The sequence below is a fragment of the Tenebrio molitor genome, chromosome 6 (assembly GCF_963966145.1).
Source record: "Tenebrio molitor chromosome 6, icTenMoli1.1, whole genome shotgun sequence".
Classification (NCBI taxonomy): Eukaryota; Metazoa; Arthropoda; class Insecta; order Coleoptera; family Tenebrionidae; genus Tenebrio; species Tenebrio molitor.
Window position 1 is genome coordinate 1344665 of NC_091051.1, and position 25625 is coordinate 1370289.

Genomic DNA, 25625 nt, shown 5'->3' on the forward strand with positions numbered 1-25625 from the left:
TGCATACACTCTGGTAGAGATACGAATTTTTTTTTCCTATGTCACAAGTAAATTTATTAAACGCCATTGCTACTGGCTTCATGTAGAACTCGGAAAAAATATTTAAAAAATTCTATGTCAAAAAATATATTGACATTTAATTTTTGAGGTAAATTTTTTTTTAACTGCTTTTAGTCTTCTACGTTGTCCCACAACTTCGTAGGTAAAATTTCGGCATATTTTTAAAATACACCCTGTATATCATATTTTAGAAAACGTTTTTGTTTTTTACAAAGAAATTCATAAGTATAAACCACAACGTAAATTTCTGGGCGCATCCACCAATTACTATAGATGTACAACGTAGTAGTTTAGTAAAGACGTTTTTACACACTTTATTTAGCTCAAGAAGCAACAATAATATGGAAATGCTATTTTGGCGCATCCACTATTTTTCAAGAATTACAAATTGACATTCTGTACCATTAATGTAAGAGTTAGAGGTTCGTTCTCTTTGTCTAAATAAAATCTACAAATAATTATAGAAAGAACTAAGTACTTAAGATTTTTCCACCAAACACATTTTTTTCTTTTCTACGATTTTTATTAGTTAATTATGTTTTACTTCTGTTGTCAGAGATAAGTTTTGAAGTTTTTTGCATTCTCTTTGTCACATCTGAACCTTGTTTCTATATTCCCTTTAACTGAAAATATTCAATTTTCAAATGATACGTTTTTACTTAATCCTCCTTTGAAACTTGAAACGTTTAGAGTCGTCTCACCTTCGCAGACACTATTTTGAAGTTAGGAGGAAAATCCTTTTAGTATTTTATTATTTGTCAGTAGCACTTGCACCGTCTGTTCCCGAAGAGAACGTCGTTCAAGTGGCGAGAATGTGAAGTGCAGTGAAGGTGACTTTAATACGCTTAGAATATTTCCCGAGGAGGAGAATAAGAGACGTTCAAAAGGGGCGTGCGTGTGACGAGGATACCGACCGGTGTGCAACACAAAGGGTGTCACATTCGGATCGTAAATTTCTTATGTTCTAAATGTTCATCGGACCTTGCCGGCGTGACATCTTTTGTCCCCTCCAGCATTGCCGTAACCTCAACACCATTTTGTCCGCAAGCAATCTAGCACAGGAGATAATAATTAAACGTCACCACAACGACAGTGATCGTGAATAATCCGAAACCGAGAGAGAATCAGTTTAACCGAGCACCGTCTTCCTCGCTAAATACGTCACAACAAGTTCGCTTAATCTCATCTTGATTTATTTCGGCGAGTTCTCTTTTCACTCTTAATTAATATCGGACGCATGCAGAGTGTTCGTCTGCACGTAACGTGGTCTCATGGACAAAAAGCTCGCCGTGGCTCTGCTGCTGGTCGATTAATCACACAAAACAAACACGCCACCGCGTTCATAAAGCAATTTGCAAATCCAAGGGTTCGAAGCAACTCCAAGGAGTGCCGAAAATTGCCAGCGAAAAAATTCCTCCGTCCGGAGAAAATCCGAACGCCCCGCCATAATTTAAAGAATTTAATCAAACGGGGAATGGGTGTGTGCATGCCAGAGCTTTATCCAGTTTAATCCGATAACGTATACTTTCTAGTCGCAATCAGCATGTAATCCGCAGCCTGAACCGTCGTATTAATATGATTTAGAAGCGCTACTTTAATAACACGTTTCGTAACGTAATTATGTAATTTGTAGTTGTTCGGTAGTACACACAAAGGACGTGGATGTGTGCAGATCGTGTCAAAAGGGGAAGGGGGGCGGAGAAAGACGTTAGAAAGTGATTGGATGCTTGAGTTGTGAACCAGCAATCGACTCCACGGATCCAGACTGATATTTAATCAAACTGAAACAAAGACGAAATGTTATGAGAGGAAGAAAAGGGGCGTCGATATCCCGTTTTCGACACGGCAATGCCGCGATCTACACATATAGAGCGATAAATCAGACGTATTCAAAATAAAGAGATAAGGAGAAGCGCCTCCCGATAATAAATTGTTGGCAAATGTCGCGACAGTAATGAGCTTTTGGAAATTCGGGCTTGGGGGAGCTTTTCGCGCATCGGGGGAAACTGGGCAATTTGACTAACGTCCAACACCGACCTGCTCTATTAGTTCAAGAGAAGAGAAGTGTTTAAAGTTTTATTGTAAAAATTTCCAGGTGCATCCGCGATTTTTCCAATAAATCGTCAAGTCTGTTGTTAGAGGGAGATTTGCTGACTTCGTTTTACTCCTCCTTAAGGATAGGTCTGAGAAGTAGTTTCAGATTTCATCCGACTCAAGACTACAGAAATCTCGACATTTTTCTAAATAAAATTTCCCGGCGCAAACCACCATTTTTTCAATTTAGAAGTGTAGTTTTTAGTGAACTGTTGGAGATTGAAAGGAACGATTTTCTTTAATGGCTTTGCCATAACGAGATCTCCAAAATATGGTTTATAGGTTTCACCTAACGTGAGAAACTTTAGAATTATCTTGATTTGTAATTTAGAAATTAGCTGTTTTATCTCAAAGAAAGAAAGTGTCGTTTTCAAACTTCATTTACCTTAACAGGTCCCAGAAATGTCAACATTTTTTTTTACCTTTTCAGCATCCACGATTTTTGTAATTTATAAAATGTCAAGTTTCATTTCTTTCGCTACAGCGAAGGGTTTAAAAAATAGACTTTAGATCTCACATAGCTCAAGAAACTACAGAAATGTTCAAATCTTCGTATTTTAAAGCTCAAGAGACTGCAGGGCTGTCGATATATTTCAATTTATCAATTCTCATAGCCATACTCGTTTCTGGATTTTGGAAAACTTCTTTAGGCGCACCACGACATTATTCCCGGAGAGTGAATTAGTTTCACCGTCACGCGTCACGTCACACGCTCCGAGGTGAAAGACTCATTCGAGTGAGCAGCGTTTAGCCAAGCGAGCGGGAAATAATCAGATTTTGAGTGGAGATTTTAATATCGATTTAAAAGAGGAAAACAAAATATGGAATTACAATAGACAGAGTTTTTAGATTTTAATCCAAAGTATTTATTTCGTATTTTTGCTATCACAATATAATTACGAACGTCATAGATGTTTTGACTTCTCTCCTGCGGTCTTAAGCACACATTTTTTTTTTTATTTAATTTAGACTGCTTAACTACACTCATATCGGCACCGGACTTTATTTATTTGCTAAATACATAAGTATAACAAAAATTATCAAAACGTGAATAGCAAACGATTACAACTTACAGCTGTTTACTTTTCAACAGTGAACGGTTCTCGTGCGTTATTTTTTAATTTTGACATCATGGCATCTGACATCCACGCTGTAGCCACGCCCACAACGCACCAACAGGCGGCTCGTGACAGAATATAGGGGACTCGGTTAAATATTGGGTAATAATTGCGTTATTTCGCTTTTTTAGAGGCTGTTCTTTAATAAGGGATAATTTAATTATTACATATTTCGTACAATTGACAATTGTAGTTGATAAATAAATCGTGACAAATATTTCAAATGACCTTACATTTGACCCGGTCGAGCCGCCTGTGGGACACTTCTACTCCTAGGACTTGAAGTACTTCTACTCCGCTCAGAAAAAAATGACAGTTTAACCGTCTCTATGGAGATACACAAAGGCGCGATTTTCGACCGCTTGAAGATAAAAAAGTTTTTTTAATCTTATCTAACTTAAATAACTACTAAGGTGATTTATTTCTATGTAACGTTCTTGGGCGCCTCTACCATTTTTTCAATTTGTTTTTCTACTTTGAAGTCAAGTTAAATATTGAAGTTTGCTGTTTCTTCTGCATTAGAAGAGATAAGAAAACTACGGGGTCATTATAAATGATTGTCTTATCGCAGTAGGCGTTGATGACGTACTTGAATGTGCCGCAAGCTTTATAACATGAGTGAGACTAGCATCGCCGATAGGTAGCGGTAGTGTAAATTTGTCTACTAGTTTGTCTAACGTTGCGAAGCTAGCGGCACATCCCAAATTTGTGTGGGTTTTCAACGCCAATTGCGATGGGACAATTATTTATAATGACCCTGTAGTTTTTGGTTTTCATTTAGCTCAAGAAACTACAATACATGTCTAAATGTTCTCCTTGACATATCCCGGCGCCTCCACCATTTTTCCAACTTACACAGTTTTCACCAGAGATTCTTTTTGTGACAATAAAAATCTTCGAATCTGTTTTTTTAGACGTTACCTGCTTAAGAGATTGCAAAGCCGTCCAGGCTCTTTTGTGTCGCAACTTTCTTTCGACATTTCCAGTTCCCCCCTATTTATTTATTTTGACTTGACGCCGTTTGTTGGCGAGTATTTAAGATCGTAGCAAGTTAAAGAAACGACATCGCTCTGATTTCCGATTGTGAGCGGGCTGAAGAGAAGCAGACGGCAACGTTCCCGAGTTCTCCATTAGTCAGCCTTATTGAGATTGATCAATCTTTTTTCCTTCGTTGAATGGATGTAGACCTCCGGTCCGGTTCCGTTCAATTTGGTTAATCAATTTGATGCAACGAACACGAAGACGTCGAATCGCCGCCGATAAGTCATCGAACGGACACGCCGTCACACGCCCGCCCACTTCTTCCCGAAAGGAAATCTGAATTTCTGCCCGATCGGAGATCATTGACGGTTGTCGCGTCGCTTCCTGTGTCGGCGCCATTGTACTTCCGGTATTAAAATTTAACGGGTGAAGGAGACTGCTAGGAAATTACACGTGGAAGAATCGAAACAAAATTCGACAAGACGAGATCGACGTTGAGGGAAACGTTTTCTTAAATATTTGCAGACGGAATATGTATCTGGGACCCCGGTTTCGGTTTCGTCCTCCCGGGATCTTGTTTGGTCTTTACGGGTTTCTGCCCTTACCATTTTAAACAGAAAAGGGGGAAAAGAGAGAGTGGCTCGCGTCGACTTAATTTGTGACCGACGATAATATTTTCTCCGAAGAGAACACCACTGTTATTCTCGTTTAATTATATCTCGCCACTCATACTTTAATTACGCCAGACAAAATTTAATAAAGTCCCGGCTACGGTTTATTAAAGTGCGGTCCTTTCGTCATTCCCGGAAGATAACGACTAGGTTCATCGCCCATTTCTTTTGCAAATCGACGCGGCCCCGGTCCGGCGTGACGGACCATCCGTCTGTCGGAAGTTTCCGGAGTCGGACAGTGGAAAAATTAAAATTGGTTCGGGGGCGGCGGAAGGGTCGACATTTCTCTGCTCCAAGTTTTGCCAGTGAATGTCATATGCCGCCCCTCGACATTCCGCAAACTACTCGGCGTAATTAGGAGCCACTAGTTAGTCGAATATTCCGGACATGGCTCATCTGTTCTTACGCCGGAGCGCGGATTCCGCTAATCCGGACGATTTTCGTGCGGGGCGGGAATCCGGGATGAGCAGTGAATGAATCTGGGAGTGCCAGTTTCCGTGTCATAAATCGATCAAGGGAACCCACAAGTCAAGTTTGGAGCCACTTTGGAACTTAACTAATCCAAAATCCATTCGGTCCGCGAAATAACAGAAGCGAGTTAGTTGTAAGACAACGTCGGCATTAGTTCCATCCAAGTTCAATTTAAGTTTCCTACCAGTCACTTAGCATACTACAGTATAGTAAATGTATCGAATTAGGAGAACCTTTAGCGAGTACAATGCCAAACCGAAATCCTCGCTTTCAATGCCGTGTCTTCAGCCAGACGCGCTTTGTAACGGCATTAATGGAATTAGTAAACATTTATAAAGGACGGGATGGTTTTTAAACGGCTCTCCTCGACTTGGGGGGCGCGAGATCACTCGAATTTCACTCCGTGGATGTCACAGTGAAACAGGATCGAACCGCACCTGCTGCGTCAACCGTGCACAACGTCGAAATTAATGTTTTAGCAAGGAGAATTGTGCTCCGGTGTTGACAGGATTGTGAAAGGGTGGAGTCAGTCGGTGATAGTGACGTGGGGGGAGGCGGTCTGCCGTGTTCATCGTTGTTATGAACGTGATTAATAAACCGAAACCAGACAAACGACATCGGTTTTTTACCCCAACAAAAAAGACCGGGAACGAGTCGCGAACTTTTTTGGGCGATTAGTGGTTTTTCCGAAAATAATACTGTCGAATGCTATGCGTGCACGCAATTGAATGACAGTTGTTTCGCTGGGGACCACTAACGAGTTTGCTCAATAGGGTTTTTACGTTTAATGTATTTTTAAAAGACAACCGAGATCGTCACAAATTTATCTGCAAAATTGGACTGCGCATCCAACGTTTTTAAAATTGATTCTTTTGCGATTCTTAAGGGCAACGCCGATGACATGAATTGCGATTTTTATTTCTCGGCGCATCCACCATTTTTCTATTTAATTTTTGCCAATCAAAATAGAAAGTCGTTTGTGTTTACTTCATTCTCTTTATATTCCCACATCTATGAGAAACAGTTTTCGAATTTTACTTGTCTGAAGCATTTTAATTTGAAACATTTTTTAGCGCATCCACCATTTTTCTAATGCATAAATTGTGATTTTTTTACTGTCAATGTTAAAGTTTCCTTTTTCTTCTCCATCCAAGTGCTAAAACTAGATTTTTCGACTCCCATTGGATAATACTGTAATTATTAAAGTGTTTTGAATTGAATAACAGGATTCATTACCCACGGCCCGTTGAATAATAATTTCAAAACTCACTGCAAATATTATAGCAACTAGTTTATGAAGTCCAGTCGCAAATTTTACTGCAAAGATTCAAGTATACAAATTACAAAGTACATAATAATTTAAAAACGTCAGTTTCAGATTGTCTAATAATGAAACTTATTTATCAATTTCTCTTCATAGTCATAGAAAAAGTATAGTATTGTACTCGCGGATAATGGCTGTTACTGGCTCGGGTGAATTATGCCACTCGCCTGCGGCTCGTGACACAAAATCAGCCTAGCCAGTAATAGCCATTGAATAATATGCTATTTTAGAATCTTCGTCTCTAATAGGTGTATTATTATATTCAATTTGGCTATCTCTTAAAGCACTCGTAGTTTAATAGATATCCAAGAAAATTTTTATCAATATTTCAGTGTATTATTGTCATTTACACCAAAAAAACTTCCAATATTAATGGTCAAAGTCTACTTTTTAACCTCTGTTGCAGATATAGTTGCATCCGTTACCTTGAATTACCAATTAATACAAAATTCCCTAGAATTGAAATTTTAATTTTTTTATTTAAAAAACTCCTTTTATAAGAGCATTGGCGCACTCGTCCTATAGAAAACTCCCCTACGGCTGGTTTTCTACACTTGGGACTCGTGCGCCAAATCAACCCTTGTAAAACTCGTTCTTTAATATACTATTATGCTTTTTCACATTCGTTTCGTAATGATGCAGTTAAGAGATTGTAATTTTTGGCCATTAATATTAGTGACGTAAAATTCTCTTCATCGCAATGAAATGAACAGACAGTTTTTGTATTGTATCTTATTTCAATCAACGTTTGGTGCATTCACTATTTTTGTTTTTTTCTTTCTCATTTTTATCACTAACGATAGAAATAAGAAATTGTCGTTCACATCATTCTCTTCACCACAGGGAGATCTGTAAGGAGCAGTCTTTAGATTTCTTTTAACTGAAAAAACTAATTGAAATTTGTTTTTCCGTAATTTTTTTGCGCAATCCATTATCCGTGAAGAAACATGGAAAAAAGAGAGAAACAAGCAAATAAAATTACAATTTTAAGGTGTTTGGCTTATCCACCTTTTTTACGTTTAATAATTTTTCATTTTTATCCCTACTGATGTAGACAGAATTGTTATTCACTTCGTGTTCTTTTTTTCCAGCACAAAATTGAATATTTAAACGATCGATACTTTCTCTAATTCCGATCGTCACGTCCCCGTCGCGTAGTGCATCAGATAATAGTAGATTACGTTACGAGTTCAGAAAAGTGGAAGTTTACTACACGAGTATGACAAGTTTAAGTACGAGCGTTAGCGAGTATTTAAATGCCATACGAGAACAGTAAAATCACTTTTCTGACGAGGAGCGTATGCATACTATTTTTTCGCATTTTAAGAATATTAAGATTTTCAAAATCGTACAGTAATGGTTGCTATGCTGTAAAGTGACCTATTACTGTACGATTTTGAGTACAGTAATATAATTCATTAATGTACAGAAAGTGAGAAATATATTTTTTCGAAATTTTTACGTCGTTTTTCAGTATAATGGATCATAATGAAACATAATCTCGTCGAATGCTACAATGATATCGCTTCGGCCAACGGAACTGTATTTATTATTGCGGTGAATTCGTGTTGGTGTAGCAGGAGGCGGCAGAGACGTCGGAGAAAATGCACAACTCTCGCTCATTATTAATGGTGGGTAAAAGGATACAAGTCAAGAGGCAGGAAATAAATTAATTTCCTTTGTGGAGATTTAGTGTTTTGAAGAAAGAGGAGAAGAAAGGCCTAATTTCGCCGTCGACCTGGGATCGTTTAATCGCAATAACATGTTAATCGCGTCTTTGTCTTTGGCGGAACGCTGACATGTCGACTGTAGTCGTCGACCATATTGTCATCATCATCAGTTCCCGTCGTGCGCCGACAAAACTCCTTTCAGTTTGTAGCTTTGTGGGTCTTTGTGCGCGACCGTAAGCAAATGCTCGTCTGACTGATGAACGTGTCTCCAGTAATGTTTGTCTTTTTGGCGCAACGTTGGCTCGCATCACACAGTTGGAAGTTGAAACTCCGCTCCAAGACGGAACCGTCGTTTTTCCTCCCCGTACGTCATAAAACGGCGAAATTGTTGGGATTGTTTGCGTTGTTGTAAACACCTCGCCTCCAGTTCTTAGCTGTATCAAATTAGCGACGCTCGTGTCGCATTAAACTTGTAGCATAATTTAAAGTTGGCCGAAGTTGAAGTTCACCGTTTGATTTAATTTGCATAATAGAGGAACTGGAAAGTTGTTCGAACGTCTGGTTGCATTCGATGGGGGAACTACTACTGTTCGACGGAATCGCCGCCCCCGGTGATACTTGTTGCGATCGGTGCATCGACACGATCTTATCGATTATTTCACGGCCTGTTGCACTTCCGCCCCCTCGAAGTTGTTCGAGAGTCGTAATTTTCGGGCCTACGCCAATTTACCGAGTTATTATTAATTGAATATTAATTAACACCACTTTCAGACTAACCTTGTTAAATGTTGTTTCAGTTGGTGGGCGGCGAGTTCGACATGGAGCTCAACTTTGTTATACAAGATGCTCAAAATATACGACACATGCTCGAGCTGCTCGATCACTGCCCTCCCAATCTGCAGGTAAGGAATCATTTATTTCGGAATTTTCCCTTTAATATATTTCTCCCGTAATGAGGTTAAAATGTACTTTACCGGTTTGTTATTACGGCATTAATCATTGTTTGTTCGAGTTGTTAAGGGTGCTTGTCGTATAACGAGCTATACTTACTTTATCAGGAGATAAGTTATTACGAGATTAGGTCGAGATTTTCGTTAACAAAAATTACGACTAAATTTCCATCCGATCTCATTATCTTCCCGGATTAATCCTAACTTTCCGGACGTCTGAACCGGACTAGAGTGATAGAATTTCCGATTAAACTTTTCTCTGGATATTCTATCTGTGTAATGTGCAGATAACTCGGCAACGATGGTGAGCACTGGATTCAAACAAATTTCTTAAATTACCAAACAATTCACGCATCATGAGAAAGCCTTTATTTTTTCTTCGACACGTGAAAAATGTCGAATTGGACTTTACATTGTCAAATTCGTTTTTCCTAGAAACTTTCACCTGACGTATTTTGACAGGATAAAGTCAGGAGGAATAAAAAAAAAAAGTTGTAATCTTGCCATTCTGCCCCAAGGCCCTCTCTTTTAACCTTTAACCGGTTTTTTATTGGGGGTCAAACAATTACGAAAAAAATTCCCACTTGTAGGAACGAGTATTCTGACAAAAACGTTTTTACCACATTGTTTTTTTAATTCTGGAAGCTGAATGCCCTACAGTTGTGTAAGTTGTAAACAGGCGTTTTTATCAAAAATGTTTGTTGTTTGTAATTTCCTTGTGTATTTTGGTACAGCGAAATGAACACGGCTTTACGTTACACCAGATTTTAAGCTTATTTTGAATTATCTTGCGAATCATAAATCGACATTTCGTCCTAGGTAAAGAAGATGTGGATTTTTCTGCGTTCGTCTTTTATAACATGAATTCAAATTCAAAGAATTCAGGACACAACTAAGAAAATTTTACGCGTTCTGCATGTTATGTATTGTGAATTCTGATTGTTCCTTAAAATAGAGAGATGTAGTTGTTTTTTCATTTGGTAGTTTTCTGATGGTCATAATGGAAACTTTCTCCATGCCCACCTGAGACAGCTGCAAGGTTCTTTGCAAGAGTTCAACTTGGGAGAAACATTTCTTCTCGTTTTTTCGTAGTTTTGTTCTTCTTACTCCCGAGGAAGTTGCAGGATACGCTTGAGAAGTTTCTGAATTTTATTCCTCATTTTATTTTTGGATCACTGATCTGAGAAAACTTTTTTTACAGTTCCATCTACATTTTTATTCATTGCTTTTATACAGGGTGTCCCGGAACTGGCGAATCAGATTTATAGGGCATATTCCTTAGTCGTAATGGAGGTGAAAAACCTTAAGAAAAATATTCAGGGTGCAATAACTTCTTTTTCAAATTGGGCAATAGTGTTTTCAGCAGAAAACTGAGTCCTTTCCCTCAGTTACTAAATAACGTGTAGTACGCATGAACATGTAATAAAAAGTACTACTAGAATTATGTTGCAAAGCAATTTAAAGTGTTTGTTGAATTTACCTGAAATTGAACAGCGATCTTCTGATTGGTCAACTTTAATTGTTAATTACAAAAAAATCTGCTATACTCTGACCATTTTTTTAACGGTGTTGTTTTCATTTATCACCAAGGAAAACGCACTCTAACTTTGATCCACGAGTTCTTGGACGCCCTGTATAAAATTTTAGTCAACTCCAACTTTACTTATATGTCGAGTCACTAATCAAATTTTTTCACTGTCTATTATAAAGGTTACTACGTTTGTATTACTGCAATGTTTTTGTTGTTCTGGGTTGTTCCCTGGTGTTCTCCTGACTGTCCTTCCCTCACACAAAAATAACAAAACTTTGTCAACCGTTTTATAGGTTCATTAACATCGCTGCAACGCGAACGTTCCAACAGTAGTTCAAGTACTGAAATTTATCGAGCAAAAGCTTGATGTTGTCACATTTCTTTTTCACATTCACCGCGTTGGCCAAAGAAAGTGAAGGGAATTTAATTGCGGCGAGTTTGACGTTTCACTTGGGTAATGCCCACTAGCGCCAAGGACACTGCGCATGCGCGATGCGCAATTTAGTGTTTTGAGCTTTTCTAGAAAATCAAGAGTAAAATTATGATGTTTACCATTCAAAAGAATGACCTTGAAAAGTAGAATTCAACGGTAAAAAATTCAATATCATTCCGTTGCATTAAGGAACATATAGTCGATTGAATTTGTTTATTTCAAGAAAAATGTAATTCGTTTTTTCAGTTTTTTGGGTTTTTCTAAAAAATGAACAAGGTTAAATTATGATGTTTATAGTCTCAAGGAAGCGTCTTGAAGAGTGCAAAATTCGATGCCACAGCATCTAAGGGGGATATGATAACATTTAAATGGTTTTTTCAGTGTTTTGCGCTTTTCTAGAAAATCAAGAGTAAAATTATGATGTTGCAAAATTTTATTCCCGACTCTCACAAACATAAATAATACAGCCATTAACTACACAAGTATTTTCTCAAAAACGAAGAAAATCGTTTTTCCATCATTTCGATATCCCTCAAAAATGGTTTACGCTTTAAAATTTGAATTCAACGCTCAAAATTCTACACCTGTATTTGGCCCGGGAGGATTTTGTTACAGAACAGTGATATCAATTTCGCTCTTTGTATTTTCTCAATTCTTTATATTTCAATGACTCCTGTAGCGCACAATTTTTACATGTTTCCATCCTAAGGGACAACAAGGAATTGGTATTTTATTTCCCGGCACATCCACCATTTTTGCAATTTATATTACTTCTGCTCGGGAAGACTTTTGTGGTGTTTTTCCTTGTTTTTTGCGAGAACATGATTTATGCAGTGCTGTTTTAAGATTTCATCTGGCTCCACGACCAACCGAGGAATTTTCCAACGTGTCTTCGAGACCAATCAGGATCATCAAGAGCGTTCGCACGACTAGACGTGCGATGTTTTTTGGAATTTTTTCGTGTTGGCAATTACCCTCCGATCCGAAGTCAAAATATTTGCGCGCAGCCCTTCCCACCGGCGATAAAACCAATTTGGGGCTGATGAGAAATAAAAGCGGCACCCCGTACGTTTTATTACTTTGGCCGCGCTCCCCACGATTCTGAACCCTCATTAGGCAGATCATAGCGATTTGATTTCACTTGAGTTTCCTTCGCCTCACAATCAAGGGAACTATTATTATAATTATTATTGGCGCTAGTACGCCTACAGCGGGCGTACGTTAAGTGACGTCTTTATCTCGTCCCGACTGCGATAATTATCGCCGCCGCCGCCCCCTTTCCCGTGTGTTTTTCCGATTCGTTCCTCCGCTTATCTGTTAAGACGGCGGCGTCGTCACGTTCGAACCGCCGACCTTTCCTAAATTGCTAATTAAGCTGACTGCTCCGATTCTTATCTAGATTTCTAGTGCGGACCCTCCTCGGGGAATTCGATATCGGTGATTTAACGTTCCCGGAGGACGTCAATCGGAAAAATGGTGGATGCGCCCGGATTGTTTGTAAACATCGCGAAATATTTACGTTCGGATAAATCGACGAAAATGGAAGTTATTTTCATCACGACGTACTTCCAATATCTGGGGCTTAATGAGATTTTTTTCTCCCGGTCGTGACTATCGCGAGCCGAATGAAAAATCACGAAAGTGGTGTTAGTTTTATTTTCGCAATCTGAATTCCGGTCTGTTTGGTCATATTCCTGGCAATATTTCACAATAGTCGTTGCGGACGCTTTTACACGTGCTGCACTCGTTTCGCCGCAGATAAAAGTTGCACTTTCGGAAAAAAAACCAAAAAGATGTAGTAGTCGTAAATTTATCCTTCGGGGACGTATCTATAAAAACCGCATGCGAATTGCGGCTTCTCCTTTGTCTCTTCGCGTGTATTTTTATCGGGAGATTCCTCCGATACCGTTCCTTTAAGTCCGCGGCATGATTCATGAGATCCGCCGGTTTTGCTCCCGCAGCGTCTTTTTACACTTTTCCCATGAATAACGGAAGTTATTGTTTTTATCGGGCGCCATTGTGCTCCGGAAATCTCGCTTTTCCAATTAATAATTTCCGGAGGAACCGCGACTCCGGGCATCAGCTGACCGGTCCATCGATCTTGTCGAATTAACGGCGAAAGAGGGAAACCGCACCTGGCCCGGTCCGGCTCGATGGATCCCGATCCAGATTGGCTCTTAAATCACACCTCCGCTCAATTACGAGTTGGCCGCCTCCGCGGACCAACTTTCTGTACCGAGTTGCGATACGACCCCGAACGATATTGCACAACTTTTCGTTAATGCTCAATTGGTCCGGAGGAACGGGAGCCGTCTACGATATTTCATCCGGGGAGAACCGGAAAATCTTGATAAATGAGCGTATGGAGCGGCGGCGTGCCAATTCCCATCATTATTTTGATTTTACAGCTATCGGCGCGATGGGCGCGTATTAATCTTCACCGGCGAATTGCCAAATAAATTTCATTGTTCGCGGATTTTTCCGGGAAGTTGTTACATCTCGTATAGGTCTCGCTCTTCTCCCCCTCGCTTCAATTTTCTCCGACTTCCGTCACGGCACGTTCCCGAGATTTTTTGTCTCCTGATTCGGCGTAATGACGGATTTATCGTTGTTTTTTTAGTTATCCGAGAATTTTTTTTCTTTACATAATTCAAATAAGGGCGTCTGGTCCGGATCGCGTCTTGAAACTTTCAAGATAAGAGCGTGCGCTTCCTTCTTCCCATTTCAGAAACAGACGTTTTTTTATCCTGTTTTTTTTCCTTGTGTCGTCTTGTTACCCCATCCTGCGACCATAAATTTTACACATGTAAGACCTTAATTCCGTCGCGGCGCAGACGGAGATTTATTAGTTTTGAATTTTTCGATGTCGTCCTCAAATCGAATCGGATTGATCGACGGTGTCGGCGGCGGCGGGGGGCGGCAGATGCTCCGCCCGGAGTTTTCAATTCTCTTATTTGAACAAAAACGGAGAGTGGGTATCCTGTTTGTTTCAAATTGCCAGGAAGAAAACACGACAAAGCTCTCGGCATTCAAACGAAAATGAAATGCGCTGTTAAAAGCTCACGCTTATAAGTTTAGAATACGAAAATATGTTAACACGAGGCGCGCCTGACTCGCTGCAGAAGGGGAGAAGAGCGAAAGGGGGCTTGACCGGAGAGAAAATAAATGGTGTCTGCATTTTTCCCCAAATTCAACAATCGACAAGGCCGTGTTTTCGACTGGCAACTCCTCGACGAATATTAATCTCTCGTGCGCAAATTAAAGAGCAATCAATCAAGATGTTAGGTCAGAGAGTCGACAATAGATGAGTCCCCGAGAAATGGGATTTTTTTTGGAGTCTGTCGAGGACGTCGTCTTCGAATTTTGGAATTGGATCGTCGAGTTGTGCATGAAGACGTCGCAGGATAAGAAAGAGCCGGTGATTACCATTGCAAATGCATCCGGGAAGCGAGTCACTATTACATCCACTACAATGCACTTGCCAACATCTTCTCCATAAACATAAGGCGTGAAACTTTGCAAATTTATGCCGAGCCATCAGCGGCCCCTGATGAGTCTCCCTCACACCCCCCGAATCACTCCACCGCTCTATTTTTGTCACAATTAACGAGGACGGAGTCGTGCGAATGATGACGGGGGTTCGTGTGCCGGACACCGCTGAATTATTGCAAAAATTCGCGTGGGAGAGATTGTTTTGTCGCGATTTGATCCTCCCTAGAAGAGTTTTCTCGACGTCTGTCTATAATGAACGATTCTGCCGTAATGAGGAGGAGGGGGTGGTTCTTTTATCGTACCAGTCGCGTCGGTTTGATTACTTGCTCATTTGCAAAACGAAATTATGAAATGGAGATTTTATCTTTGTTCTACTGTATTTTTTAAATTTCCCGGCGCATCCACCATTTTGTTGCATTTAGATTATGTTGTGAAAGTATCGGTAAATTCTCCATTCTTTTTATCACAGTGAAATGTATAAAACACAATATTCACATTTGTTCTGTCCTCGGGAACAACGAAGAATAGCTATTTTCAATACAAGTGAGGAAAGTAGTGCATTTAATCACGAGGACGGAAGTTGGGCGTCTGAGCCGTAGGCGAGGGTCCCAACCGGCTAAGTGCGCCTTGAATCTGATTTTTTCCATGATGAAAAATACAGCCGCGGAATCGAAATTTCGGGCAGCATTTTTTTTTGTCAATTTTTGAATTTTGAGTTAATTGCAGTGCCTACCGCTTATTATGCCGCAAATCACTATTTTTTAATGTAAATAAATCAAAATGACAAAAACATGACAAGAGTAAAAAATGAGGTTATTTTAACGTAAACTTATTTATCTGCAACACTAACTGTTAAAATCACTGAAACAGTAACTTCTACAAAATTAGCCCAACAGGCAACTCACGAAAACAGTTTTTCACAACAAAAACAGGATCAACAAAATTCCAAACAAAAGAGGTTATGTTGTTAGGCGTTGCGTGTTTACTGATTTTAGTTTAATCAGTGATACCAACACACAATGCATTTAGCATGAATTTTTCCAGAAGTTTACCCCAAGCAATTTCACGTTTTTTCGTCAATTGAAATCTAAATAACGGGTTAAAAATTTAAATAAGTCGAAAATAAGACAAGCTTTAGTTATTAGTATTAAGAAAGTATTTAAAAAACAGATTAAAAAACCTTCTGTAGAACATAGTTGGCGTCCTCTATCGACAAACTTGCAAAACATTACACTTTGCTCACTAGTGAGAAAAAATTTTTTCCTCACTAGTGGATCATGGAAAAATGAATTTTTTTTTTCACCTATATTGTTAATTTTATCCTTACCGTAAAAATAGGAATTTGGGATTTTCCACATTTCTTTTATTTCAGTAAAGTCTATGAAATACAGTTTTCACATTTATTCTGTCCTAAGGCAAGACAAAGGAATTGTTTGTTTAATTCTCGTAGCCCCGTGTTATTTTTTGTGGCCTTTTGTACATCAGTAAGATCTATCAAATGCAGTTTTCACATTAATTCTAGAAACAACAAACACTGGCATATATGCTTTTGCTGTTTTCCCAGCGCATCCACCAATTTTATTTTTCCCCACTTTGAAATCTTTTCTTCTTATTGTTTAATTTTTTTATTACAATAAAATGTATAAAATACAATTTCTGTATTTCTTCTATCCTTTGGAAAACAAAATAATTTTTAAATTTCTTTGGGCATTCACCATTTCAACAACAGAAAACTAAGATTGTCTTCGTTCTTTTTTTTTCACAATAAGATCTAGATTCTAGACAATACTATTTGTACAGACTGTCTATAAAAGAATGTGGGATCGCAGAGGGCTCTGGAATTTGAATTTGCTACCCCCTTTAAATTCATCCATTACTAATTGAGTAATTGCAAATTGTCAAATATTCACAAAATGTAAACAAAAAGTCAACTTACCTCATTTCCGCTTTCGAAGTCGTGCTTTGTTGTTCCTTGTGTTCCTGGTTTTTTTGATGTTATTTACCTTCTTCTTAAATGTTTAATAAATACATAATTTGTTGAGACTGTTGGAACCTATCAATAATTTATTGTTATTTAATTTTTTGCAAGTGTTAATTTTGTCAAGCTAGGCAAGCAGTAAAACCAATTTTGTTCTGGGGTTGCATATCGTAGATCAGACTAATATTATTCGATTTACGGTGAAAGAGTTGGCACACTTTCAAAGCCTACTTCGATGCCACAATCATTTATAGACACTGTATATGCGTTTAACACCAAGTTTTATTTTCCGGCGCATCCACCATTTTTACATTACATAGGTGCATTTTTTCCCCTCACCGTTCCAGCTAGATATTTGAAAATGTCTTTATCCCGTTTGGCGCAATAAACCGTTCAAAACCGATTTGTCGCGTTTGTTTGAAGCAACTCAATTCCGGGACTGCGTCTCCCGTTTTCCGCAACGTGCGTCCAGGAGGAGCCCCCTCTCCGTGGTACCCAAATGGGGCGAGTTTTTCGCCCATCGTCCTGATTACCGTCTCACGGGCCGTTGCCCCCGCCGACGCCAACGAAATTTGTAAACACATCGGGGGCTGTTTAGCGAATTCGCAGCGTTTCGCTCGGCAAATAAGACGTCCCGCTGGCTGAGGAGGTCGTGATTGCGTGTAATTTGTGTAGGTCTCGGTAATCTCGGGGCGACTCGGTTCGGTGGAGGATGTGGTGGAAGTGTGGCGCGCTCGAGGGGCTCCGGGCGACGCGCACCACTGTTCGAGACAACGGGGGTGCTCGCTTGCAGCTGATAAGCGTTACAGTTGTGTCTGTAGCAGATCGTTAAACTGTTCGGAGCAAGACGCGGAACATGCAGACAGGCGGAAAGGGACTTTTTATTCGTATAATTAAGTAAAATTAGGACGGGGAGGGTTATGGCGGGGGTAAAAACGACGATGAGGCTGTGACGTTTTGGTTCTGTCAAAGTGACGACTGTTCGCCGTCCAATTAACACCCACATGCTCTGGCAACCATAGAAACGGGATGTTCCAGCGCCAGTATATCATTTCTCTAAATACTCTATGAACAATCGATAAATTAACTTCGCCACACATGTTGCTAATTTGGAACACGACCGCCAACGACAATATATTCCACACCCCCCTGACAATTGTGCTGTCGCAAATTTTCGCCGTGTCACAATACGTCATCACGGGCACTACTTCCGGAGTTTTTCGAGTCATCGACAATTACGCATATTTCCGGAGCGTCGCCGCCACCGATTTCCTCGTTTAGCATTTCAAATCGGCAAATTAGGCTCTCTCTCTTTCGAGGAGGAGGAATCCGGCGATTTGTTTCGGTAATTCGGCGAACTTTCGCTTGATTTAACGGGAAATTTTAAGAGTTGCCATGGGAGGCATCGATCGACACCGGAAGAATTTTCGCCCCCGAAAGTGATGTACACAATCGACGAGGTTCGAGTCGTAAGCTTATTAATAAGCCGCGAGAAAGCTCCGGTGCCGGAAGCACAATTGGAAGGTTTTTCGTTCGCGCCGTCGACGTACGTTTCCGGAGTCAGTTTTTGGGTTTCATCAGAAATTTCCGGAATGGACAAAGCAAATATCGCGCGTAACCCTCGGGGAGAATCTGGAGTTAACTAAAGGAGAAAGAAGCGGCATTGTTTCGATGATTTCGCTCGCGAAAAGCCGGGACAAAGGGCGCAAGAAAGCTGAATTCTGACGTTTAACGTTACAGTCGTATCGCCGGAGATCAGAGAAATTGCTTCGCGAGCTTTGAAACTGAAGCTCTAGGTATGACGGCGAAAGTGGAGACTTTTTGGGGAAACAGTGTCCGTTGGCTGCGATGGAGTGGGGAATTCCGCACTCGCCAGAAAGTCTCCCTCCTGGTGGAAATCCTCGGCGAGAACATCTCATTGTGTTCGGTTGATTTATGGTCCGACTTCTTTCCTGTCATTACACGTCGTCCTTCGAGACGCCACAATCACTTCCCCCGTTTACCCTGAAACACTCCCCGGTTGAAAAGTTTCCAGGACTTGGACGTTATCCATTCGGGTGTCAATAAAGGGGATTTTATTGCGATTTTCGATATTTTCCTGGCGTGTATCGTTGCGAGCGCGCGGATGATTTCGTTCCGGGAATTTTAAACGTCGGATGGGTTTTTGAAATTCCGACCGCGATCTCGCAATTTCTTCCGCTTATATCGTTCGCCGTCGAGCGCCTATCCGGGGGGTGTTGCGCCCTCGAGAATGTGTCGTCGCACTCTTTCCGCGATCCGACACTGACACCGCTCTTAATCGTGTCCGATTAAGCTAAGAAGGAAATGATGGAATTGCCCCCGTGAGGGTTGGAAGTTTACGCTTAATCCGTTCCATTAGTGGAAGGGTGAAAGTTTTTAGATAGCATCGCCACGCACTCCCTAACTTCCGCCCTGGATAAACAAACTCCTAATAAAACTTTAACTTGTGACGGGACCGGATGATGTGTCCTCCTCGCTGCGATTATTTAAATTTTCGGGGTGCGCTTTTCGACGTGCCTAGATGCGGCGCCCTCCACTCCTGCGGGGAAATAGATGGGAAATCACGTTGCGGATCGGCAGTCAACCGTAATGCGAGGCGATAGGTTTCGGGAACGTTTTTCCGTTTCGACACGCGTTCTGATGCGATTCGGGGCAGATCTTGTTATTGGCGTTTATGCGTGCATCAGATCGGGGCGGTATGAGGGACGACTCGCGGAGGTGCCGCCCGAGGCGGGACATTTCAACTCATCTATCATTCTTTGAAGAGCAACTATGTTGTCACCAACTAGTCATTCTTCTTCTCCACTTGAATTCGTAGTAATACAGTCGCGGACAGAAAAATGTAGGACAAGGCTTATTAAGAGATTTTTAGGTAAAATGGCCAACTATGGAAAATAAATAAATATTTTAATAGTAACCATAGAAAGAATAAACCAATTTACATTGGCGACAAAACATTGTCCCACTTTTTTCTGTCCGCGACAGTACATTTTTATTATGCGACGCCTGTTTCAGAACAGTGACAGCTCTTGTTGTATGATACTTTTTGGTACTGGGGCATCCACCATTTCCGTCGATCGTGCCGTGCCCGAGATACATCTTTTCCCAAAGGAAAATCTTTCGGAAGAACATAATATTCTGCAAAAACATTTTTTCCTTAATACCACTTAAAGTTACATTTTTTATGAGGGCCCGCACAAATAAATATCGTATCTGTTCCATGGAAAATTTCGTTATACGAGATGGAGTCATATTTAATGGATTGTCGTAGGAATCGATACACACCGAAACGACGTTATCACATTAAATCGGCCAAGGATGCGGCATCGATGCTTGTTTAGATGAAGAAGCCGTCGAAGGAGAGACCGATAAGAGCAGCACGAATACGCGAACGTAATAATTAGAGTCGCCTGGAAGACGCCTCGGAGGCGATTTCGTCGACACCTCGTCAAAAATTAAATTCACCCCGACGAAGATAATAACGTCGCCACGTCCGCGGGGTTATGAATAACACAATATTGACCCCGTCGTAAAGCGCGAAAGCATCACCCCTCGTCCGGCTTTTATTGTGCCCCCGTCGAATAATTTGTTGCGAGGTGGAAAGACCCCGATCGTGCAAATATTTGCCACGAAAATATGTATATTCGTTCCCGATTTCGGTTATTCCCAATTCGATATTCGATAACAATTTTCGGCGCGTCGGCAACCACCAATACAATTAATATCGGAGCGGTGCGTGTTTGAGTTGCACTTTGGGTCCCGTTAACTACCATTGACAGTTTGATTCGGCCGCTGGTACGAGTGTACCTACACGTAACCCAATTACCGGCGGGGGTTGGACGATGGGTTCGGAGCCGCCCCCGCATTTCCATGCAGATCCGTCGACGATTGTCGGGTTCATCATCACGCGTCCGCGTAATTCCGGAGTTTTTCGAATTAGCTGGTGGATGCTGCGAAAAAATTGAGTCATGTGTAAATTAATCAGGATCTGGCGGCGGTGTTTACTTTGTAACGTGTACGTGACGATTACCGCGGACTCTGTCTCTAATGGAATTAGTGTTTAAAATGTTTCACATCAAAATCCGGGGGAAATATGCGCGAGCTGGACGGTTTTGTCGCGACAAACGAATTTTTCAGTCGCTAATTAATAAAGCTCGGCTTAGGCGGTGCAATTCGCGTTCTCGTTTTTGAGGAACAAACAAAAAATTTTAATCGCGTTCGGGCGAAAGCTCGATAGTTGCGGGACGAGTGCGTCGTTAAGCTCGTTCCTTCCGTCTTGTAATAGTATTTTTGTGGGTGGTAGACGAGCCGCGCGGGATGAAGAATTATGCGATAAAAGCTCTTTCATAAAAATGCGCTTAAAGAAGAAATAACGCCTTAACATAAATACACCCGGCAAGGCTAAAAAGCGCGTTCATTTTAAAATCGGATTTGACTCGCTCCAGTGCTCTTTGTTACTGAAGATATCAACTTAATGCACATTTATTAAGGACTCTCCGGCGTCGCCTCCGCGACACGCCAAAGTAGTTTTTAATGAATCCCGGTGCGGCACAATCGAAATTGAAATTCACTTCGTGACAGAAACGCAACATCTCCGAGCGACGGAAGAGTAATATGATTGCGGTTTTCTGGGCGGCGAAGACGGAGCGTCCGCTCTCGCCAGCACGAGCATCTGCACCGGGCTTAACTGGTGTTTAAACGCGAACTTAATTTATTCGGGCGCAGTCACCAATTTAGAGCTTTCGACCGGGAGCGTCCGCCATTTTCGCACAACACTTGAAGCGACCGAGGCGTACTCCACCTGCTCCACTCTCGCCAAATTTTTAATCTGACCTAAACCACTCCCCGACATTATTTTCAAAGGGAGGAGATTTATTGTCGCTTTCGTTGTAAAAATGTCGAGAGTGCTTGTGGAGCTGTTAAAATGAATCGAACGCGATTGTCAATCTCTCAAATGAACTGTTCCACCGAATCGAACACAGTCGTATGATGTTTAATTTGAAAATGATCGAAAGCACGAAGGAAGGTGTGCCAATTTGCTGGGTTGGCTCCGTCCAGAAAGCTCTGAAAAGCTGAAATATGTATAAGGTCATGACTCTCTTATCAGGGTCGCGATAGCAACAATTCAGGCTTGGTGGGATTCGTCTCGTTCTCCTGATAAATTTGGTGTAAAAGAAGTTGCGATTGCATCCAAGGTAACCGAGTTATACAGAGTGTCCCCCCAAAAAAAAAGACGAGTCCATAGCTCCCTTATTTATCGGAGGATTTTAATTATCTATACACCAAATTAAATGATTGTGAATAGGCTACAAAACGGCCTACTAAATTCACGTATAGCTCCAACGGCTTCAAGGCTAAACTGTCAAAATATTTTTTTTTCAAATGGGAATACATATTTTTTTGTAGTAATTCTGATAGAGATTCTTATTCTGAAAACAACAATGTATCACAAATATAACTTCACATAAAAAAAATAACACAAACTTTTGAAACAAATGACGAACACCAAGCAAGAAGCTATCAAAATACATTGCATTACAATGTAATAACCAAATTAAGTTAGCTGGAAAAACAAATGACAAATAATAACATATGGGATTGCGCAGATATGCGGCCAATGATTAGCGCAAAATGGAGTAGGTATAGAAGATAGAAGCGTTTTTTACAATTTCTTTTTTTGTATTTTTGGTATGTAAGTGTATACTTGTAATACACTGTTGTTTTCAGAATAAAAATCTCTATTAGAATTACTAAAAAAAATTATGTGTTCCCATTAAAAACATTTTTTTTTGACAGTTTAGCCTTGAAGCCCTTAGGGCTATACGGGAATTTATTAGGCCTTTTTGTAGCCTATTCATAACCATTTAATTTGGTGTATAAATAATTAAAATCCTTCAATAAATAAAAGACTTATGGACTCGTCTTTTTTTTTGGGACACCTATATAATTTTTAATTTGACGCGATGGATCTCTGTTGGTCGCTTCTTGAGGTCGAAATGGCGTCGGGAGTTAGTCTTGAATTGAACTTGTCAATCCGAAAACAATTTTTTTTCGAAAATTGTCAAAACGGCGTCCTAAGGAAGACATATTGCCATTTTTGAATTCAGCTCGTTGGATACTTTAATTTGAGAACGATTTGAACCGAATCTGACACAATTTTTTTTGACAACCCCTTTGAAATTTTTCGATTTTTGACGAAATAAGGATGACCATAAATTCCTTATGAAGACATCGACAACAACGGTTCGGGAATCCTTGGATTTGTGTCGTGCTCCTGATCAATTTGACTTCAAAAAAATTGAGATTGGTTTCAAAATAGCCGAGTTATCGAATTTTGAATTTTACGATGAGAATCTCTGTTGGTCGCTCCTGGATGACAAAATGGCACCGGAAAATCAAACTCTTTGTTTGCCAAAAGTTTCAAATGAGCGTTTTTTCTTTGACATTGCGCTTGGGGCAACGATTCTAGCACCACCGAATTCCTCTTCGGAAAACGCTCCTCGCGAGCCAACGTTTGCTAATCGAGCCCCGATAGTTCCGGAATAAAAACCGTTTTTCGTCGGCTTTTTGTCGAAGTCGAATTTTTTCCCGTCTGAAAACGTATCCAAGTTACCGCGCTCAATCAATAAGAGCCTCTATTTTTGTCGTCCTCCGGGGCGGCGCTCCTCGACGGTTGAGCCTCCAAGTTGTAACGTGTAACGCGAGAAATTTAAGCGAGTTAAAACTGATTCTGGCGAATTAGAGTGCGCCCGTGGTAATACGCACGCAAAATTGAATAATCTATGCGCCTCCGTGGAGACGAAATTTGGAGAAAAGTTGGCGGCGGGGGTGGGACGACTCCTAACAAGTTTCACGAGTATTCGGAATTAGTTCGGAGACGTCGACGGCCGTCATAATTAGGTGCGTGCCGGCTCCCGCGAGAGCCAGGGGAAAAAATCCAAGTCCGGAATCTCCGTTTCCGGCGCACCGACTCCGGTAATTAGCGGTGAATTATGCAGGTCGGACCCGGACGGAGTGGTTTATTATTGGTGCGGCGCTGATCCGTTTTATGATTAGAGATAACCGGGAGTTTGCTGACGGTAAATTGCCGTGAATCAGTCTCTGCCGACCGTCGTCGTAATCGGGACAATGCCGTACGCACAATTATGTTGCCGGAGTTGACCTTATCAGGACCAAACCGTAAGCAATGACCCGTTCACCCGTTGGAATCTGCTCACCGGCAATTAATATGATTATTGCCTGGCAGGGGGTTACGTCGCTGGCGTTATTATGGCTGTCATGTTGGCCCAACTAATACGCACTACCGACATAACGGGATCTGCTCTATTGATTTTGCATGGGCAAATTTGTTTTGCAATGTGAACACACACAAACACGCCTCTGATACTGACAAATAGCAATTAATGTAGATTTTGGTCGGAACGGCTAGTTGCGCTCACCGATGACGACGATGTCGTCTTTTAATGTTTTGGCGGGGTCGTGGCAAAACTGAAATCTGAAATCATCATCAAATCAGAGCAATTTGTACGATTTACGTCATAACGGAGCTGACTGCGGCAACAATTCCATAGTTGTCTCACCTTTGACTAAGCCAATATTATTCCTGGAAACCCAGTTTTCATTACGGAACATTAAATTTATCTACTGGCATATCTACATAACACGCAACAGTAGCCATAAAGATAGCAACGTACTTCTCTTTGTTCAGAACGTAAAACCAAAAATCCAATTTTAATATAAGTCAAAAATAAAACAAGCTTTGGTAGGTCGGTGGCCGCATGGCTGTCGGAGACAGCGCTCCGAGGTCACGGTCCCGGCGCTAGTGGGTTCGAATCTCGCCGAAGGGGGAGGATTTTTTTCCAAGGAAGGAACCTCCGGAGCCCCGCCGCACCACATAAGGAAAAAGAGAGGAAAAAACAAGCCGACCGCAAGACACCTGATGGGCCAGGAGTGGTGAAAGGGGAAAGACTACAAAAAAAAAATAGTTGTTAATAGTCAGAAAGTATTTTAAAAACAGATTTAAAAAACTTTCTGTACAACATATTTGGCGCCCTTTATCGACAAACTCGCAAAACATTCACTTTGCTCACTAGTGAGAAAATATTGTTCTCCTGTAGGTGAAGATAGAGCTAAAGATTTGATTCCTAATTAATATTTTTGACTTCCATTTGTTGCCAAATCTCAAAAAATGACCTAGTGAGAAGCAAATTTTCTCAGATGAGGAGCCCAAATTTTAAGTTGATCGTTGTTTCGAGGAGCCCGGGAAATCACAGATCCGAGATGGGATAAACGCGTTGGAGCGTGGTTGGACAAGGTGCGTTGATATCCAAGGAGACGATATTGAAAAATAAAATAAAATTGCAAAAAGAGAAATGTAGCTTTTTATTTGGCAAGTCACGAACTTTTCAGATTCATTGTGAGTTGTCCATTCTTGGTGTATTTCTTGCTCGTCTTCGATAAAAACGAATCGGAGAGAGGAGCTTTTGCTATTGCTGAATTCAGAATGTTAGGTCCTTCTTTTAAGACTTTTTTAATTGTGATGCCACTTGTTAACCAATTCGAGAGATAACATTTTTTGACACAATTGGAAAAAATTTAATTTTCGACGAAATGTAACCTCCTTGTTAGGGCATCGAGAGCAACGATTCTAGTCCCGTTGAATTTGTCACGATTCCGTGATGAATTTTGTGCGAAAAAATTTGGGATAAGGTCAAAGGTAGCCGAGTTATCAAATTTTAAATTTGATGACCAAACTCCCGGTTGATCGCTTCAAAATGACAAACTAGCATTGAAGAGCCTCGTTATTTTTGAATTTAGCTCAGCGAATGCTT

General features: G+C 40.7%; 1 protein-coding gene across 3 annotated transcripts in view; it reads left to right on the plus strand.

Moving 5' to 3' along the window:
- The window catches only part of rg (rugose), a 164831-nt gene that overhangs the window by 47518 nt on the left and 91688 nt on the right, over positions 1 to 25625 (plus strand). For all 3 annotated transcript variants that reach the window (XM_069050419.1, XM_069050420.1, XM_069050422.1), the window contains exon 2: positions 9187 to 9291. In XM_069050419.1, coding sequence (XP_068906520.1) covers positions 9187 to 9291 — 105 coding nt within the window. The remainder of the gene's footprint in view (positions 1 to 9186; positions 9292 to 25625) is intronic.